This window comes from Rhinatrema bivittatum, chromosome 9 (assembly GCF_901001135.1).
Source record: "Rhinatrema bivittatum chromosome 9, aRhiBiv1.1, whole genome shotgun sequence".
Lineage (NCBI taxonomy): Eukaryota > Metazoa > Chordata > Amphibia > Gymnophiona > Rhinatrematidae > Rhinatrema > Rhinatrema bivittatum.
The window spans coordinates 45,194,808-45,216,548 of NC_042623.1; the positions used below are offsets into that span (position 1 = coordinate 45,194,808).

Below are 21,741 nucleotides of genomic sequence, written 5' to 3' on the forward strand. Positions count from 1 at the left end.
TAGGCTGAGCGCGCCGAGATCCTCACTGCATTTGACCTGATGGTTTTCTTTCATCTTTACTTTTGTTTATTGGCACCATCTTCCTGCAGTGAAGGAATACTGTTTTTTGGGGGTTTTTTTGCTTTGAAATATTGGATCTGCAGGGTATTTTTTTCTGTTAGCACCTCAGGCATATACTGGCAAAGAAGATTGGAGACTTGGATGACAAATATTGCAGCTGAATGCGGGATCCGCTGGCACCATCCATGGTCTTTTTCTGTGGACTTAGATCAAGGCCACTTCTTATCTCCTTCCATTTTTGAAAGCTGGGCAGATCTTCACAGAGGTGTTTCTTGGCTGAGTCAGCTCAACCTATTCAGCATTTTTTTTCTTTTTTTAGTGCCCTCGTTTATATATTTAATACTGCAATGGTATCAGTTGTATTTGCTTGCTATATGGTCTGTGTTTTGGGTTTGGGGGGATGGGTGGGCCTGCCCTTCCGGTCTTGATGGTATTTCCACTGGGGAGTTTCAAAGCCATGATTTCTTAATGTTTGGTTGTTGGGATGGGGGATATGTTGGGTTGGTCTTTGGAATCCAGCTTAGGGTGGGGAAGGGTTTAGAGAAGGGTAAAATGAGAAGTCTGTAGTGGTGAGGTTCAGATGTAGTGGAGGTTGAATTGAAGTCAGGGACATTTGTTGGCTTGGGAGAAAAAAACATACTGAGCATTCAGGCTTATTACTTAGTACTATTGTCATCTTAACACACACCATTTGGTTCTGTATAGAAGAGAAGAAACTGATTCACTGTGCTTACAAAAAATTTCCTGATCTTTTTTCATTTTTTAAAACTCCGGACACAGTTAATGCGATCATGCCCCACCTTTAGCTCTAAGTGAAATGTTATGACTACTTCTGTGAAAATATTATCTCCTAAAGTCCGGGTATATCCTCTCCAATAAAGAGAAAGCGTATATTACAACTTGTATGCCACCAGAGGGCCCAAATAGAATTATTGCAGGAAACTCATCTCACTAACAGTGAACATGAGAAACTGAAGTCTGGTTGGGCAGGCCAGCCATATTACTCATCCTATAATTTGCACAGCCGTGGGCTATGCATTCTCATAGATAAACGTCTACCATAGGTAGTTCACTGGTCTCAGGTGGACATGGAGGGTTGATTTATACATTGCTGTATTCTTTGAACTTCACTCTGGGTAATGTCTATGGTCCTAACAATGATCAGGTAGATCTTTACAAAATACTAACTGACAATATTGCACTATTTGGTTTTGAACACCTTTATCTTGGGGGAGGGGGGGGGGGGTCGGGATTGGATTGTCTGCTGTGATCCTCTCTTGGACAAAACATCCCAGTCTAGGGCGGGGCCTCTGGCTCTCTTTCTGCTCAGACGTTGTTCTAATACTTTCTAGCTTATAGATGTGTGGTGTTTTCAACACATTATTGAACATGATTATACATTTTACTCCCCAAGGCATATGTATAGTAGAACTGATTATTTCCTGAGCTCCCCTGGCATGATTTCTCATTTGCTGAACGCCGCCATCGTATCTGGTGTTATTTCTGATCATAACCCAACTGGGAATGCTCTATCGATTGGGTCATCCAGACCTAAAATATCCTCTTGGCGATTAAATACTTCTCTTTTGGGTGATAAGCATTTCCTGGTTCTGCTTAGGGAGGCTGTCACAGATTTCAGTACTCAAAACCCAGTGGAGTACACTCCTGTTTTATGCTGGGAAGGCCTTCCTTCATGGGAAAATGAAGTTATATTCAGCAGGAAAGGGAGACATAAGGTGCCTGACGTCCTGGTGCGGATTAGAAGCTTGGAAACGTTGCATCAAGAAGACTGCTTAGCACATACATTAAAACTTTTAGAAGACTGATGAAGAGAGCCTGGATTGGCCGCTGTTGGAAACAGGATGATGGACCCTTGGTCTGACCCAGTATGGCAATTTCTTATGATGTTGGAGTTGCAATCTTTGAAAGTTGGGAAGATTTGTCAGGCTCTTAAGTAAACCAAGTTAAGATTCTGGGAGCATGGGGATAAGCCTGGGGCCTTCTTGACTTGAGCAGTTAAAAAGAAGGCAGGCAGATCATTTATCCCTGGCTTTTGAAAGCCAACGGAAGATACCGCTTCCAGACTATTTGAGATAGAGGCCTTGTTTACCAAATATGTTTACGCGCTTTATGCTGCTCCAGACTCTGTTGACTGTAGCCAGTTTCATGATTTCTTGGCCCTGCTGAACTTGCCACAATTGACTGAGCTGCAAAAGGAATTGTCCGCACCCATATTCTTGCTTGAAATTCAGGATGCAGTTGGGTCCTTACCAGGAGGGAAATTTATTTTATTTATTTAACGTATTTTTATACCGTTTTACCAATATGACATTGACCAAAGCGGTTTACAACAAGATAGGTATAACCAAACCAACATAAATGTCACTAAAATAATAAAAAAAAAAATAATAAAAATAAACAGGGTTGAATAAAAATACAGTTTAAAACATGATCAATAAACATAAATTTGGATGGGTTAAAGGTAATTGGCCATTACTTTAAAAACTAAAAGAGGGAAAAATCAAATAGAAATATCAAATACTTAAGAATATCTTCTTGTCCTTAAAATGTGTTATCGCAAAGTGGTTTCCTAACAGTTTTAACTGTTGATAGTCTGTTCTACATTCCCAAAAGCTTCCAAAAATAAATGGGTTTTTAATGCCTTCTTAAATTCCTTTCGACTGGATATTTGTCTTAAGGGATCAGGTAGGGCATTCCACAAAATAGGGCCGGCGACGGAAACGCCCAGGTCCAGATGGTTATTCTATAGATTTTTTAAAGAAATTGTACCTACAGGGTCATTTTGATTATGTGTGTTCCATTGTCTGCCGCCACAATCTGTGGAGTATGTGGCTAAGAAATTCTTTTAATTAAGTAAATCACACGAAAAATGTAACCTAGCATATACAAAGCTTTATAGATCAATATTTAAGAAGTACATTTGTGCTTTTAATATGATCTTGCCAGCTCACTCTCTTTCGGAGCACATGCATATGTTGTAGTCATACACACCTGAAATAGTTATTATATTGGTTTGTTTTTATTTACTTTGTAAAACTATTTTTATCCAGCATCATTTTAACATATTGCAGTTTTAATATTGGTAAATGAAGTTTGAAAATATAACTATGAATTTGAAATGACAAGTCTTTGTATAATCACTTTTCAAATTAAGAGTGATAGATTTCTGCCCTTACCTAAAAAAGCCTCTTTTACACCCACTAGCTTAGCTTTCTTTTCACCAGTGACCTATTATACATGGCTTCTGGAATTTTCCTTACACAGTGGCTTGCAAGGGTGTTCAACCCCTGGGGAGTCAGCAGATTTGTGTGGATTGCAGGTGGCACTTGCAGAGGTTGTTCCGGAGAGTGTGTTTGTTGCAGACTGGTATGCTCTTGGAATGAATTTTAAAGGTCGCAAATTTATTATTTCTCTGCATTTTTTGTAGAATGGAGTTAGTGCTGCTTGCATAAATATTCAACCCCTTCAAACTAGTAATTGATAGAATCGCCTTTTCCTGCAATAATAGCTTTAGATCTGTTGGTATGTTTCTACCAGCTTTGCACACTGTTTGGGAGTGATTTTTGCCCATTCTTCCTGGCAAACTTGCTCCAGGTTGTTCAGGCTGATTGATGCCGCTTAAGGACTGCAGTTTTCAAATAGTGCCACCGATTGATTGAATTGGGATCGAGACTTTGACTTGGCCATTGTAGATCATTCACCTTTTTTGTCATTCAACCACTCCTGTGTTGCTTTGGCCTTGTGCTTGGGATCATTGTCCTGCTGAAAGATGAACTTTCTCTTAAATTTTAGTTTTTTAGCAGACTGAAGCAGGTTGTCTTGCAGTATCTCCCTGTATGTTGCACCATCCATCTGTCCTTCAACTTTAACAAGCTGCCACCCTCATACTTTACTGTTGAGATGGTGTTTGCTGAGGAATGGGCAGTGTTATTTTTGTGCCACACATAGCATTTTGAATTTTGGCCAAAAAGCGCACTCTCGCCATCTTTTCAGGGGACGCCCTAACCTGGAGCACAGTTTGTCTTTGTGGAGGCAGAAAATGTAATAATCGGGAGATGAACCAGAATTCTTATCCCCTATAGTCCCCCAACTGTGAAAATCCTGCATTGGAGGATTGCATCATTTTCCCATGTTCAAACAGTGATGGAATTGGGGTCTGATTTTTATTGCACAGCTTTAGGGAAATGAAGGTTTTTTTACTTTTCAGAAGCTTAGAGAATTTGAACTTAGCCCCACATCTCATGTTTCTTATTTGCAGTTGTCAAGCGTTAGCGACCTGCTTTGACTCTTAAATGCTATAGAATCCTTTTTGACTTCTTTGGATGCTATGTTCAAAGCTATTACAATCTTTTACGATGGATTCTTGGCAGGTAAATACAGTAAAGATACTCCGCAGTCTATTGTTGATGCCTGGAATTCAAATCTAGATTTAGAACTGTATGGAAAAACATGGAGGCATATTTGGTCTTAAGAACATAAGAAATTGCCATGCTGGGTCAGCCCAAGGATCCATCAAGCCCAGCATCCTGTTTCCAACAGTGGCCAATCGAGGCTGCAAGTACCTGGCAATTACCCAAACACTAAGAAGATCCCATGCTACTGATGCAATTAATAGCAGTGGTTATTCCCTAAGTAAACTTGATTAATAGCCATTAATGGACTTCTCCTCCAAGAACTTATCCAAACCTTTTTTGAACCCAGCTACACTAACTGCACTAACCACATCCTCTGGCAACAAATTCCAGGGCTTTATTGTGCATTCCTTCTCTCTATCTTCACCAGGAGGGTAGAATTAATGGTTAAACTGCTGCATAGAACCTGTTGTATACCTTTGTATGCTAAGATCTTTCCGGCTGCTAGATCTACCCGTGGGAAGGGTTGTGGGGAAGTTGGTACATTTATTCACAGGTGGTGGCATTCCGTGTTGTGCAATATTTTTGGTTCTGGGTGGCACAAGAAATAGCGGACATTCTTGGTTTCCCTATACACTTAAAGTCCTTGCTGGGCCTGTCTGGATGCTGGGATGACTCTTTGATCCCTGGTAAACATAGGATTCTGGCTGGCCAGTTGCTGCTGGCTGTGTGCCACATGATTGCCACATTTTTGGGAATCTACTCTGGGCATTGACTCCTGGCACCAACAGGTATATACAATGTCTGATCTGGAGAGAATGTGCTGTGATCTGAAGGAAGAAACCTTATATATACCATATGGAGCATTTACCATCAGTTTTGAAACTTTCTTTATCTAACAGATGAATTTGTACTTTACAGATTTTCAGTAAATTATGTTTCATATTGTTTCTTGCTGTTTGTATGTCAGAAAATTTAAATTAGAAGAGTTAAAAATATATATATAATTGGCAGTGCAGGACTGTGGTTAAATTATTTTTGTTAGTGCCATTGTGGGGGTTGAAGAACATTTTTTTTTTCCCTTTGACCTTGATGCATGTTCATATTACTCTTATCTTTGGAAATGTAAAATATGTTGTAAGGAACATTTGAAGTCAAGAAGACATATGAGAACCCTACAGAAAGGCATAGAGGAGCTGTACCTTGAAAATTACAAAATCCTCTTCTATATTTACATAGCTTTAGCTCCTTTTATTTGTATTTTTTTCTAGTTCTTTCTGGAACTTCAGCAGGCTGCACTGGAGGTTTGTACACACAGTGACACCATTAGTAAGCTACAATTAGGACAGTTGGCCTCTATGGAAACTTCTGTCTTCGATGACATGATTAATCTCCTGGAACGGCTGAAAAATGATATGTTGACCCGTCTAGTAGACCACGTCTTCAAAGAAGTTAAAGAAACTACAAAGCTATACAAAAAAGAGAGGTAAATCTCAATGTGTTTTCTCTCTCTATCTCTGATAGCTTGCCTAAGGGCTAGAGGAAATCTCTTCTGAGCCTAAAACTCAGCTTTACTCTTTGGCCAGTGGGAGATGCCAAAGTAGTGGCAGCTATCTTCTTCTATCCCTGAGCTCAAGAATATCACTTTCATGATACATGTGAGCCCTCTTGGCCTTAACAGACAGGAGACCATAGCGCTAGCCAAGCCATGGGGCTGACCCTTTGTGTCTTAACATCAGAGCCAAAGGCTTAATGTATATTAGCGATTGTCCAACCTGGCCTATACTCCTTGGGGAAAAAGATAATTGAACAGGGGTTTAAATGCAGCGTATATCAGTCTTGCCTCTGATCTTTTGTTCTCCCACAATAGAAAACAAAACAAGGGCAAATACCTTCAGGTTAAGGGGAAATAGATTTTGTAACCATCAAGGGATTCTTTACTCAGTGGTGAAATCCTGAAACTTTACAAGAAACTAGGTCTGTTTTAGGGTGAAAGTGTTCAATGGGTGTAATTTAGATTCTAGGGGAGGAAGCTGATGCAAGATAAAAGCCATGTTATGAGGTCATGAAAGAATTTGGATTACCAGATGGAGGAGAGTGGTTGGACAGGAGGAAGACTAGACTCTAATTTCTGGTGGTCTTCCAACCTAACTGTAAAACTCCTGCACCCACCATCGTCGGCTGGGAGGTCAGTGACTCTTTAAAATCAACAGTTCTCTGACACTAGCACAGTGCTTATGTGCTACTGTAAGAGGACTGTTGAAGAAAGGAGAACTACTGTTGTAGGAGAAAGTCAGTCTCAGTATCTCTCTCTCTCTCTCTCTCTCTCTCTCTCTCTCTCTCTCACTCAAAATAAATTTTACAGACATGTTTGTAAAGTTTTAACTCTCCTTCAGGATGCTTCCATTAGGTTATATTTAACCAGGTTTCTACTGTCTGAATAAGGGAAATAAAAAGGAAAATGTTTTAATCTCTTTATGAGATGTTAATTGTTGGGCTTAGAGTGTTTTAATTTTGCTGGAAATGTGTATGGATTAGGGGTCTCTGGTGTTCAGAGCAGAATCTAATCCACTACAGTATTGAGAGAATTATTTTTCCAGTCTTCCTTAGAAAATGCATACAGCAGCTCCAAGAGGTGGCATAACATGTAGAATAGTAAAAATGTTCATATAGTGAGTCTAAGACCTAGATTCATTCTGATAGATGAGCAGAGACCTGATTACATATGGCAAAGCAAGTAGACTTTTTATAGTCAGTCTACAAAGCATCTTTCTAGCTGAGGCTCATGGTTGTTTTAGGGCCATATCTGCATCTACTTCTTGCTCCCTTAGGGCCTGATGTACTAAACATTTTTCCCTATAGACACAGAATGGAAGAGAATCCTTTGTATACTGGGCCCATGTTCTTTTTATCTGAAAAACACATTCTTTATTTTCTCTGAAAGAAGCAGTGAGGCTAATATTCAAAAGATCTACTGCCTAACTTTGAGTTGGGCTCCAGTTCTTGCTAAATAAAAGTTCTTCCACTGCTGTGTGCTAGGGTTGCCAACTGAGTCCTGATTTTCAGAACAGTTCGATCCAGTCCAGGTTTTTTCCCACTGTTTGCATGGACTTGTAGTTCTGATGTATTTGATTTCCTTAAGAAAAGCAAGACTACATGTCCATGCAGGCAGTGGGATAAAACCTGTTCTGAATCCACCTATCCTGTGCCTACATTTAGGTGCCTTAGAAATGGGTGGGGCCAGGAAGCGTAGCCAGATCAGAGAAATGAAGTTAGGCACTCAGCACTGATTTAAAGTATTGAGTGCCTAATTTAGGTGAAGCAATAGCTTGCCTGCAGTTTAGCACCAAGGAACCTATTTAAGCCTAAAACTGAGGCTCTTAAATTGAGACTCGCTGTGACTTTTGAATATTGACCTCTTTGTTTTTCTGCTCCTGTTACCCAAGCCCATGTCTTGGATAATAGGGATGAATGCTTCTGAGAGATGATCTCTGAGCCATTGCTCTGGCCCAGACCTACTTAGGCTAACAGGCCTTGCTGCGTTCCTTTGTGGGATACCGATAGGCTGACTGAGCAATAGCTTCAGTTCCCACCTGGTGTGCAGGGGGGTGGAGGGGACTTCAAGTCTGTTGTGAAATTTTTTGGCCACCTTCAGAGGAAAGATGAGAGCAGGTCTTAGTCACTGCTACTAACAAATTCTTACTCTTTACCCCCTGAACTCCAAGTCCCCGTACCATAGCCTTCCACTGGTGGGGGGAGTTGACAAGCAGCACTCCTTAACTTCTGAAGTCAGAACCATATGGGGCCCCATAGTCTCATGAGATTCGCTGACCCCAAGCAGTTCCAGCTTCAGAAGGAAGCTGGCAGAGGAGTAGGTGGTAACTGATAAATAGCGCTATTTGATGGATTCCTCTTGCAGGCCAGTGTTGGGAAGGGAACATGTTACTTAGGCCAAGGAAAATGGTGATGCTAGGGAGGGTGGGAGGGAAGGTGCTGATGGCCAAGGGGGTGGGAGAGAAAGAAAGATGGTGCTGATGTCAGGGGTGATGGGAAGACAGGGAAAGTGGTGATGCTAGGGCAATGGCAGGGAACAGTCTGATACCAGGGATCTAGGAGGAAAGGGAAAGAAAAGGGGCTGATGCTAGAAGGGTAGGGAGGAGAGAAGGGAAGTTGATGGTGTGCGACAGCAAAGTGAAAACTAGTGCCAGGTGTGATGTGACACACACACATGTTTGGGAACTACTGCACTGAGGTGTGTCTATGGTCTTGTTGGTTGGGATCCTTTTGAGACAAGTGGGTCACCAAAAATAAGTGAACAAGGACAACCAGACTACAGTTTGCAAACTATTTAATGCCATACAGAAGTATTTATTGCAATTTAAGGAGTACTCCTGCCTGAGCTGGATTTATGGTTTTCAGTTTTTTCTTTTTGTCTCAGGAAATAGAATCCAAATTTCCTTCTATATTATAATTGCCAATATTTAGACACATTGAATTGATAGGAAAATTTGGTTCTTACCTGCTAATTTTTGTTCCTGTAGTACCACGGATCAGTCCAGACTCCTGGGTTTATTCATCTGTGCCAGCAGATGGAGACAGAGAAAGTAAAACTGACTCTGCTTTATATACACTGATGCCACCTGCAGTTCCTCAGTATTGATCTGTATCCAAGCTAAATGCAAAACACCACAAAAAAATGTAAAAAAAAAACATTTCAATATAAACTGATAAACTTCTGATGTCCGCTCAACTGTTGTAGATTACAGATGACTCTCCACTCTCCTCAATGTTTGGGCGGGTTCCGGACTGATACGTGGTACTATAGGAACGAAAATTAGCAGGTAAGAACCAAATTTTCCTTTCCCTGTACGTACCCAGATCAGTCCAGACTCCTGGGATGTACCAAAGCTTCCTAAACAGGGTGGGACCTGGAGAGTCCCGCTCATAACACACTTTTGCCAAAAGATCAAGACTCCTGATCCCCCACATCCAGCCGATAATGCTTTGCAAAAGTATGCAGAGACTTCCAAGTTGCCGCTCTACAAATCTCTTGTTGCGACACAAAGTGAGCCTCTGCCCAAGAGGTCCCCTGAGATTGAGTGGAATAGGCCCTTAAGCCTTCCAGAACTGGCTTACCCTTGAGGATGTAAGCAGAGTCAAAAGCCTCCTTAAGCCGTCTGGCAATGGTAGTTTTGAAAGCTTGAGACCCATTCTTCAGACCACTCCATAAAACAAAAAGATCAGACCTGCTAAAACCATTTGTGACTTTAAGATAGCGGAACAACGCTCTACGGAAGTCCAGCAACCTAAGCTCATGAGCATTAGACTCAGAAGCTCCCAAATCCGTAAAGGCCGGCAATTCAACAGACTGATTAATATGGAAGGTGGAAACCACTTTCGGGAGAAAGGATGGCACCGTCCGCAAAGATACACAGATGTCCAATATTTGAAGAAAAGGATCTCGACACAACAGAGCTTGCAATTCTGAAATTCTCCTCGCAGAGCAAATGACTACCAAGAAAACAACCTTTTAGAGTCAAATCTTTAAGAGTCGCTCTGTGGATAGATTCAAACGGGGTCTCACACAAACCCCGAAGGACCAGATTGACGTTCCAAGGAGGATAAACTCTCCTCACAGGAGGGTGTAAATTCTTGACTCCCCGAATAACCTGATCATGTCAGGATGAGAAGACAAGCTGTAACCATCCAGCGTTCCCCTCAAACAAGCCAAAGCAGCCATGTGAACTCTTAAGAGAATTGAGAGCGAGGCCCTTGACCAGGCCATCCTGAAGGAAAGACAAGACATGTGACACTGAAGCCCGCAATGCCTGTACCCCCTTAGCCACACACCAGGACTCGAAGACTTTCCAGACATGGATGTAAGATAACTAGGTGGACTTCCACCTAGATTGGAGGAGGGTAGTAATTACCGTTTCCGGGTACCCACTCGACCTTAACGCCTCCTCTCAAAAGCCAAGCCGCTAGACAAAAGCGATCTGCCTAGTCGGAAAATATGGGGCCCTGCCGCAGGAGGCGAGGGAGATGACTGAGCCGTATCGAGTCCTCCACAGCAAGGTTTACTAGATCCGCGAACCATGGGTGGCGCGGCCACTCCGGGGCTACCAGCACCACCTCCCTTGGATGTCTCTCTATCCGCTGCAAGATCTTTCCCACCAGTGGCCAAGGAGGGAAAACATATAGGAGAACTCCCTGCGGCCAAGGTAGGACAGAGCATCTACGTCCTCTGCCCCATATTTCCTTCGTCTGCTGAAAAAACGAGGAGCTTTCGCATTGTGGCGCGTTGCCATCAAATCGACCTGAGGGTAGCCCCATTTCGTGGAAATGAGCTGCATCGCGCTGTCCAACAACTCCCATTCTCCTGGATCGAGGAGAATGTGACTGAGATAATCTGCTTGAATTTTTCAACTCCTGCGATATGAGACGCCGTTATTTGAACCAGGTGCTGTTTCGCCCAAAGGATCAACTCCTGAACTTCCAGTGATACTGAATGGCCCTTGGTCCCCCCCCCCCCGTCTGTTGATGTAGGCTACCACTGTCGCATTGTCCGAAAGAACTCGCACCAAACACCCCTGAACTAAAGGCTGAAAGGCAAGCAATGCCAAATGCACCGCCCTGGCTTCCATGCGATTGATAGACCAAGAAGCCTCCATGGCTGACCAGGTGCCCTGGGCCCCTTGATTCTGACAAACTGCCACCCTTCCAGAGAGGCTGGCATCCGTAGTCAGGATCACCTAATCTGGAACTTCTAAGGCGACCCTCCCCCCTCCCTGCATGAGGTTTGGTGTGTGCAGCCACCAAGACGGACTGTCCGTGGCCAAAGGAGAGAGAGGGACAGGCTGGTGAAACTCCTTTGACAACGGACTCCACTGGGCCAGAAGAGCCCTCTGAAGGGGATGCATATGAGCAAAGGCCCACGGCACCAGATCTAATGTGGAAGTCATTGAACCAAGGACCTGCAACACATCCCAAGCTCTGGGGATACGCAACTGTGACAAGTGCTGAACCTGAGACTATAGTTTTTGCACTCTCTTCTCCATCAGAAAGACTCCGCTTTGGCTTGTGTCAAGAAATGCTCCCAGATACTCCAGAGTTTGAGACGGGACTAGGTGGCTCTTGGCCAAATGCACTACCCAGCCTAACTACCACAGAGTCCGAAGGACTGCCTGTACTGCGGAACGACAACTGTTCTCAGACTTTGCCTGAATGAGCCAATTGTCGAGATAAGGATGTATGAGGACTCCCTGATGCCGCAACGCTGCCGCTACAACTACCATGACTTTGGTGAAGGTACGAGGTGCCATGGCCGGTCCGAACGGGAGCACTTGAAACTGGAAGTGTTGCCCTAAGACCATAAACCTCAGGTAGCGTTGATCTCGGCGAATGGGAATGTGGAGATACGCTGCCTTCAAATCCAGCGATGCCAGGAACTTCTGGGTGCGTACCGCCGCTATCACTGACCACAATGTTTCCATGCAAAAACGGGGGACTTTTAAAGCCGTGTTCACACGTTTCAAATCGAGAATGGGGCAAAAAAAAATCCCTCCTTCTTCGGGACCACAAAGTAAATGGAATAGCGACCCGTTCGGAGTTTGTCCGGAGGCACCGGGACCACGGCCCCCAAGCGCTGCAACCTGTGCAGTCTCCCACACCACCCTGCACTTCTGCAGCGAGCCGCAGGGGGAGATTAGAAACAGGCCGAAGATGGGCCGAGCAAATTCTAAAGCGTAACCGTCCCTTATCCACTGAGGTCCCACTGATCCTGGATGACTTTGACCCACTCCTCGTAAAACCAAGCCAGCCAACCCCCCCCCCCCCCCCCCATATAAAAAAAAAATGGTGGAGTGCGCTGGCCTCCCTTCATTGTGTTGATTTGGGACCTGAGGAGCTGACATCCTCCTCGAAAGGACTGACTGAGAGACTAAAAATACCTCTGTGTCGCCAACACGCTGCACAGTTGCTGGGACCTTCGACTGTCCCGAAAACGTGGCCGTGGGGGAAAACTCTGTCTGCCCCTAGGCTTGTCCTCCAGTAAGTGATGCACCTTAGTGTCTGCTAATTGCTTCATGAGCTGATCCAACTCCTCGCCAAATAAGAGCTGACTTTTGAACGGTAGAGACGCCAGCTGGGACTTAGATGAAACGTCCACGGACCAGTTATGGAGCCATAAGAGACGCCTTGCGGAAACCGCAGCCCCCATAAAACAGGAAGACATCTGGACCACATCATACAAGGCATCTGCCACAAAAGCTATTGCCGCTTCCAACCTGTCTGCCTGAGCACCTTGCAAACCACCGAATGCAGGATCCTCCTGGGAACGCTGTACCCAGCATAAGCATGCCCACTGCATGAAGCTGGAACAAATAGCCACGCGGAGCTCAGTCGAGACCTCAAAAATCCGCTTGAGATGGATCTCCAGCTTGCGGTCCTGAACATCCTTCAGAGCCATTACTCCCACAACCAGAATGGTCGTTTTTTTGGTGATGGCAGATACCGCAGTGTCCACCTTAGGGAGTGCAAACCACTCCAGGGCTTGCTCCGGCAAGGTATAAAGCTTGGCCATAGCCCTACCAACTTGCAATCCCGCGACTGGGTTATCCCACTCCTGATCCACCAACTTTTTAATGGATTCATGATACAGAAACCCAGAAGGGGGAACGCCACATGCCCTCCAAGACCGGATCCGCTCCGTCCTTGCAAGGGTTGTCAAGCTGAGGCTGGAGTCCCAGCTCCTCCAGAACTTGGGGAATGAGAGGTGCCAGTTCCTCCCTGCGAAACAACTGTAGGATCTTGGGGTCATCCCCCTCGGCCGCAGGCCCCGGATCAAGATCATCACCTTGGCTCGTGTCTGCCGCGCCCAGATCCGCCACCCAATCGCCAGAAAATGTTGCCCCCAGGTCGTAGGCATTCTCCTGCGGAGCTGTACCAGCCAAATGCAGTACCCTGGCGGTCACTGTACCTTCTTGCAACTCCCCCGGCCTGACCTGCCCTGAGCCGAACTCTGGCAGCAACCTGACCGGAACTGATCCAGACTCTGGAAGCAAAGGAGAAGGGTGTTCGCCCCCTCTGTAAGGCGCAAAGCCCTTCTGGTGCACCAAAAAGGCTTTGTGCATAAGCAGCACAAATTCCGGCAAAAACTGAGTCGGGGGCCGCAAGCTGTCCGGATCAGCAGGAAGGGGATCTTGTTCCCGGCAGCCTTCAGTGTCCCCCTGTCCCCCAAATAGGACCGGGGAAGGACCGGAGGGAATATCCCCCCTTGGACCCCAAAAGTGCACCGACCACCGGGGGATCCAAAATGGCCACTGTTCCCACAGATATCACACCGGGCAGCTGTACGCGGACTGAACCGCTCAAAGCTGCAGAAAGAGGAGAGGACACAACCTTCTTTCGTTTGGCAGGTGCTGGGAGCTCCAAGGCTCCCTCCCCTCCCGAGACGCAGGCTGAACATAGACCGCGGCGATTCAGCCTCACGGGAGCCACTCCACACTTGCGGCAGGCCACCCCCTCACCATCGCATCGCCGGTGGCACGAACGAAAAAAAAAAGTAAAAAAAATTGCTAAAAAAAAGAAATCGAAGAAAGGAGACCTGAAAACCGTGTGCGGGGGAGCAAACCTACTCTGCTGCTCCTACCTGTTCCTGAGACGTCTAGGTTTTTTTTGTTTTGTTTAGGTTTTTTTTTTTAAGAAAACTTAAATGCTCTAAACAGTCTCACTGTAAGTTCCCGCTCCTAACACTGAAAAGAGCTGTCCAGCTCAATTCAGCAAGTTAAGTAAAAAAAAAAAACGAGAGTGAGGAAAACAAGGAGCCAACACGTGAAAGGGAGGGATCTGGACCACCAGATGTGCACCTCACGGTTACCTGTGGAGTGGGTGTACAAAAGGGTTCGCCTCGACCAAACAGGGTAGGGGTTCCTCACGAGAAACCCCGACCCCTAGGAGGAAGGCTCAGAGCAAAAACCAAAAAATACTGGAACAAACTGCAGGTTTATGCATCAGTCACCAACTGCTGGAGACAGAGAAATACTGAGGAACTGCAGGTGGCATCAGTATATATAAAGCAATGTCCGTTTTACTTTCTCTGTCTCCACCTGCTGGCACGAATGAATAAACCCAGGAGTCTGGACTGATCCCGGTACCTACAGGGAACTTAAAAAAGCATACCAATGTAGTTTCAATGTTTATATCCCAGGGGGCTCAGTGTGCTCTGTAGTAAATTTACCAACCTTTGAAAGCTGTTATGAAGGCTTTTATAAGAGTACTGCTTCTCGCCACCCCCACCCCCAATGAAATGCAGTAGGAAGGTGACACTAAAAAATAATTATGGTCAAAAACAAGGGAATCTGCCTTCCAGAGAGAGGGAGACACTCCGACTATCTGCTTGTGGATAACAAATGCTCATATCGCTCCTGCTACTGTTTGCATCTTTCAGGTGGTTCTCCTTGCCATCTCCTTCGGAGCAGGCAATGATGTCTCTGTCCAGCACAGCCTGCCCAATGTTGCTGACCTTAAGAGACCGCATGTTGCAACTTGAACAGCAGCTCTGCTACTCCTTGTTTAAAATTTTCTGGCAAATGCTTGCAGAAAAGCTGGATCTTTTCATCTATCAAGAAGTAAGCAGCACACTGCAATATTCCATATCATTTTTTTTTTTGTATTATTATTTGTAGCCAGAGTAAGTGAGACAGTCAGGCCTGATCTTTGTTGCTACACCAAGGTCACAAACAAATATCTGCAAACTAAAGAAATAGCATAAACAGTTATTGCTGTATTGCAGTGAACCAGTACCAGCCATTGTGGCCCTAAATAGTTTTCAAATGTTGTATTTAAAAGGTTACAATAAATAGAAACTGAGAGAGTGCAAGCCCTTTTTGAGCCCGAGGTTTTGAAACTGTGTTACCAGCCCAGCGTGTGTCCCAGCAGTGTCTGTTTGCTGATGAAGGATTCTGTTTGTTTCCACAGATCATTCTGGCTAATCATTTTAATGAAGGAGGAGCTGCACAGTTGCAGTTTGATATGCTTCGAAATCTTTTCCCTTTGTTTTCACACTACTGCAAAAGACCAGAAAATTATTTCAAACAGTAAGTAAAGAGAAGAAAATTCCTAAGGAACAGGAAGCCTTGAGATGACGTCTTGGTATTACCCCCCCCCCCCCCCCCCCCAACAAAGCAAATGTTGCTTCTTGCATGTTTCATTAATCTGATGTTTAATTGCTTACCTTGTTGTACTGCACTTTTTTTTCCTCTCTCTTATGCAGTATAAAAGAAGCCTGTATTATCCTGAACCTAAACGTTGGCTCTGCCCTACTTTTGAAGGATGTGCTACAGTCTACTTTCGAAAGCGGAAATGGGACCGTGCTGGCTACTGAACCACCTCCTGCCACAGCAGCACTAAATGAACTTGGCGTTTACAAATTGGCTCAACAGGACATTGAGATTCTTTTTAATCTGAGAACAAACTGGCCCAATACTGTCAGATAAATGAAATTGGAATCTTGGACAAAAGCCTTAGATTTAGGAAAAAGCAGTAAAAAGATTATTTCCATCTTTTTTTTTTTTTATGATAATGAAAGGGTATGCAATACTGCTCTTCAAGGTTAACATAGTGGCCTATTCCATTTATTTACCACCACTAAGAATTGAAAGTCAGGCTTTCACAATATAATCCATATAAAAAGAGGGAAAAATGTATAAATACCTGACAAGCTTCAGACTTTCTCTCATAAAGATTTTGAATTATGCCTAAATCTTATTTTATTTTTATTTTTTTACTTTAATTGGTAATTTTATGCATCCCTTTCACAATTATTACAAAGAAAACAACTCCAGTACATGCTTCTGTATCTCTCCTGAAGTTAAATCTGTATCCGTCTGCTTTAGAAAACAAACCAAACTCATAACTTTGCCATTCGCCTAGCCTTGTCGATTTCACTACAGCAGTTAAGCTGAAGCTAGGCTGTAAAGCTAGCAGCTGGCCTTTGTTTTTAAAAGCATGCAAGAGGAAACCTATATTAAAAGTACACTGATTTCCTTTTAAATATTTATAGCTGTGTTAAGTTCTACCCAGTGTGATAACATCTGATTTGATTTTAAACTCCATTCATGTACTTAAATTGCTGACACTTTCTACTGTGCTATTTGCATAAAATTTGTCAAAACAGTTTATTTTGGTAGAATTATACTGGATAGCAAAGTCAAAATGTTCAGTCTGAAACAGACGTTCCCAACCTTTTTGGGGAGCATGGGCCCTTTTGAACTTCCAAAAAGTTTGCAGACCCCCCACGTGTCTGATTTTTACGTGCATTTAAATGCCATACAGAAAACTGATTGATATGCCTCCCCAAGTCATTTGTAATGTATAAAACTTAATATTAAGTAAAGAATGGTTTTCTGATGATAAACTATGCTCTCCTTCCTGACCTCCTCCTTATAGCCCCTTTGAGTGTTACTCACCACCATCACCATGGCCCCCTCCCCTTTTATGAGTGCGCCCTCTCCTGCTCTTTCTCTGGTGCTGTCTTCCCATTACCCCTTAAGTGCTCACCCTCCTGCCTTGCTTGCCCCCCATCCATGGCTCCTTCCCTTATATTCTCTCCCTCCTGTGCCCTTTCCCTGGTCCTCCCCCCCCTTGAGACCCATTCCTGAGTGCTTTCCCTCCTGCCCTTCCTTCATGGTGGTTTTTGGGTGCTGCCCCTTCCCATGTGCCTTTCCTCCCCTCAGAATACCTTCTGTTTGCATTGCCTCCTGTCCTCTTCCCCATGTGGCCACTTCGCTGGAGCTCTCCCTTCCCTCTCTCCCATGGCCCCATCCTAAGAGAGAATATCATAATGCCTCCTTATCACTTCATTTTGTGACCTTATCTTGACTATTGTGTACAGTTCTGGTTACCACATCTCACAAAAGATATATAGCAAAATTAGAAAAGAATACAGAGAAGGACAACCAAAATGATAAAGGGCATGGAATGATTCCCCTATGAAGAAAAGCTAAAGAGGTTAGGACTCGTCTGCTTGGAGAAGAGACAGCTGAAGGGAGATATGATGGAGGCCTAAAAATGAGTGGAATGGAACGATTAAATGTTAATCAGTTGTTTATGCTTTCAAAAAGTACAAAGACCAGGGGGGACACAATGAAGTTACTAGCTGATTTAAAATTGAGTATTTTTTTATTCAACACATAATTAAGCATTGCCAGAGGATATAGCGAAAGCTATTAGTGTAGCTGTTCAAAAACGGTTTGAACAAGTTCCTGGAAGAAAAGTCCATAAACAGTTATTAAGATGGACTTGGGGAAAATCCACTGCTTATCCCTAGGATAATCCCTGGATTGGCTACTGGAAACAGGCTTCTGGGCTTGATGGACTTTTGGTCTGACCCAGTATGGCAAACTTATGTACTTATGTACCCTTTAAATAAGAAATTCCCCTTGGCAGGGTACAACATATTAGCTTAATGGGTCTAGTTTACAGTAGACTTCAGTACGGCCTAAACTTGATTTCCATTTCATCCTGCTACATCAGTCTAGTAGAGACAAATGGGTTTTGTCCCTCTACCAGCAGATGGGAGGCAAAGAAAAAAGTTCCAGGGTGATGACTGCCAAAACGCAGTATTTCCTAGCATGTAGACAGATGGACTCAGGTTTATGCTCCCCTTGCTAGCAGATGGAGACGGAGCAAATTGACGGCACAGTATATCTAACCCTGAAGTAACCCCAGCCTGCCAGTATTCTCCGTCTCCAGCAGATGGTGGATGTGCATCTCCTCCTTATGGGGATTGCTTCAAGCTTTTTGGAAGGAGAAATCTGAAATTCTAAAGTCAGGAAAAGAAAGCCCCACTCTCCTGCTTTATTAGTGATACCTAATGGTCCTGCTTTATTAGTGATACCTAATGGTCCCTCCTCCAGTTGAGAATTCCAGGGCTGATTTCCATGGTCCCTCAGAAGTGTGCCTTGGTCCGGAAGCTGGTTCCCAGCGTGGACTTAGCTGCTTGTACAGCTAAAAGGTAGCGGGTGCAGAAGGCCGAGCACAGCGGTGACAGCAGATGCCCTCTCCCCCCCCCATCCTGGAGCCCATCTCTGATCACAGCTGGTAAGCTCTGAGCTCCGGTAAGTTTTCAAAAAAGAAAAAGAACTTTACCTACAGAGAAAGTTAGGGGGTTTTTAGGCCTTCCTTCAGTTTCCGTGCTCTGCGCGCCATCCTGACATCAATCCCGCTCCCGTTGGGGTTAGGGGAACTGGGCAGCTTGACGGGTTGAGCGGCTCAGGTGGGCTAGGTGCCATGGTAGACTTTTCTCAGCAGGCTGCAGGTAGGCCACCGTAGCATTTTCACGCACTTGTGCGTGCTTTCTGCCCTCTACAGGATGTCTGTATGCACAGTGCATTGTGCGTGCTGTGCTAGGCGCGACTTGTGTGCATAACGTTTTTGAGCATGGTGATACGCTTCAGCAGGACGCACTAGTGTTACGTGCACCTTGCCGCACTTATTGCTAGGGCGCCTTTAATTTGTGCGCACACACATTTTGAGCACGAGCCATTTGAATGCACAGTAACTGCCACTCATGGCACCAATAAACAAGAAGCCTAAACACCTTTCTCTTTGTGTTACCTGTCATTTTTAGGGCTTCTTAGCCTGACCTGGCTTCTAACTTGTGTCAGCACTGCTCAGGGAGAGTTGTCTTCCTCGGATTTTGCTAAACCTGGATCTTCTCATTCTGATGATGGTCTGGTTATGGTTTTGGCTGGAAGTGCACCAGATCTTGGTTCTCCCTTGACTGGCTCCTCCGCTGGCAAGGGCAGTTCTGTGGGACCAGCTCCAGTTCCTTTTGGGCATGGTCTGTACCCGGCTGCTTTTTCTTAAGTGGAATTTTTTCAAGGCTCACAAGCCTTTCTTCAGGCACAGTCCTCAGTTTCTCCCATTTCTGTCCGGTCCGACCCTCAGCCATTGGCTCCTCCCTCTTCCAGTCCTCTGCTTAAGTGCCAGGGCTCGCCTCAGCTCCCTGCAGGTGTTCCCAACAGGAATTCGGATGGCACTGATGATGAGGTTGATCCTTATTCCCTGAAAGATGGGGAAATTCCTCCAGCGCTGGAACCATATCAAACCATGTTGCTATTTTCCAGCCCTGATTTCCCAGACCTTGAAACAGCTGGGGGTCTCTGGTGCGGATGCTTTGTTAGAGCAGAGGAAGAATCCCATTTTGGTTTCCTTGTGTAAAGCCTCTTGGTTTTTCGCTGTGATGGATACCATTCAGGAATTGATTGAACTGGAATGGGATGCCCCAGAGGTAAATTTTAAAGGGGGTTGGACATTGGAAGGCCTGTACCCTCTGGATCCGGCTGTGAGAGAACGTTTGCGTTTTCCCAAAGTGAATGCTCTGGCACGTGCACTTTTTTTTGTTTGTTTTAAACATTTTTATTATTAAAGCAAACAAAATAACAGTTGTACAACATTGTCATCAAAACATGGTAAATACATAAATGTCTTCAGAGTATGTAATATGAATTTAAAGTCAGATACAAACTTTTGCCTTAATTTTTGTGATGTATAATTCCCTCCCTTCTGGCAACTAAGGTTAAACAATTAGCTAGAAAGGAATTTGAGTAGCTAATTCCACTGATGTGGTTGTTGGGATTTGTATGAATTTATAAAGGAAACGGAGCCTTATAAGGGGGCTTGGGCCAAGTCCATCCGTATATTGACATATATGGGCTAGATGTGAGGGAGAAGCCTGTATATGTAAGACAGAACATGGAAGTGGGAAGCCTGTGTGTGTATGCATGAGAGAGATCAGGTGACTGGTGTGTGTGTGTGAGAAAAAGTGATTATGGGAATGAGAAACCTGTGCATGTGAAGAGTGAGCATGGGAGTGAGAAACCTGGGTGTGTGTGAGACACAGCATGTGAGGGAGAAGCCTGGCTATGTAAGACAGAACATGGAAGTGGGAAGCCTGTGTGTGTATGCATGAGAGAGATCAGGTGACTGGTGTGTGTGTGTGAGAAAGAAAGTGATTATGGGAATGAGAAACCTGTGCATGTGAAGAGTGAGCATGGGAGTGAGAAACCTGGGTGTGTGTGAGACAGCATGGGAGTGAGAAGCCTGTATATCTGAAAGAGAACATGGGAGTGGGAAGCCTGTGTGTGTGTATGTATGAGAGAGATCAGGTGACTGGTGTGTATGTGTGCGTGTGTGTGAGAGAAAGAAAGTGATTATGGGAATGAGAAGCCTGTGCATGTGGAGAGAACAAGCATGGGAGTGAGAGACTGGTGAGTGTGTGTGAGACAGAGAAAGTGATTATGAGAGTGAGAAGCCCGCATATGTAAGTAGAACACGGGAGTGGGAAGCCTGTGTGTGTGTATGGCATGAGAGAAACTGTTCAGGAAGGTGACTGGTGTGTGTGTCAAAGACTGTTTGGGAGATGATTGGTGTGTGAGAGACAGAAACTGGTCATGGGGGCATGACTGGTATGGTGTGTGTGTGTGTGTGAGAGACATGGGCATTAAGGAAGAGGACCATGAGTATAGAGCTTAGCCTCTACTGCTACTTCTGCTGTGTGCTACGGCCTGCATGGAAGAGGAGTATTAGTATAGTTTTACAATTATTTCTGTGTGGGGATCTATAGCTGCTTGCTAGTTCTGTTTTCCTAATAAGAGGTGTATTGGTTTTTAGGGCCTGATTTAATATTTATAGTGTTGCCTTTTCATAGATAGGGTTGCTCCTGTTTGAGTGTATTCCATAATACAGGTGTAACTGTGTGCGGATTAGTTTATGTGCATTACTACAGATCCTGGGAGTATGTTAGGTCGGTTCTGTGTCTGTTACCGAGATGAGATATTTTACTAGCATGTAAGAGTTTTATCAGTCTTATTTGTTGTGTTTTCTCAAGAGGACATGCATTGGTGGTAAACTGCTGTCTTTTCATAAGTAGGGCTATTGAGCCTGGAAGTAGAAGGAGTTTGAGTTGCTGTTACTGAGATGACACCAGAACATCTTTTTTGTAGGGTGAGTTGTATGGGGAATGTCATAATTCTGCTTTACATCCATTATTTTGGGTCAGGGGAGTTCCCGTGGATGCAAACTGTACTTTTACATCTAGCCCCGTGACGATCATGGGTCAGTGTGTCACGCATGTGAGAACCTCTGTCAGGTGTGTCCCGACAGAAAAAAGGTTGAGAACCACTGCATTAGACTACTGTAATGCTTTATATCTTGGCTTACCTCAATCAACAATTCATCCACTTCAACTAGTTCAAAACGCAACTGCCCGTATGTTATAAAATATCCCTCGAAACGAACATATCTC

At 44.4% G+C, this 21,741-nt stretch overlaps 1 protein-coding gene across 3 annotated transcripts in view; it reads left to right on the top strand.

Annotated features, from left to right (window-relative positions):
* The window catches only part of RINT1 (RAD50 interactor 1), a 56,197-nt gene extending 39,349 nt beyond the window's left edge, over positions 1–16,848 (top strand). For 2 of the 3 annotated variants that reach the window (XM_029615324.1, XM_029615325.1), the window contains 4 exons: positions 5,705–5,919; positions 14,881–15,061; positions 15,411–15,529; positions 15,706–16,848. In XM_029615324.1, the coding sequence (XP_029471184.1) occupies positions 5,705–5,919; positions 14,881–15,061; positions 15,411–15,529; positions 15,706–15,928 (738 nt within the window). In that variant the 3' untranslated portion in view covers positions 15,929–16,848. The remainder of the gene's footprint in view (positions 1–5,704; positions 5,920–14,880; positions 15,062–15,410; positions 15,530–15,705) is intronic. The other variant, XM_029615326.1, reaches the window with a different exon arrangement.
* The last annotated feature ends 4,893 nt before the right edge of the window (positions 16,849–21,741 follow it).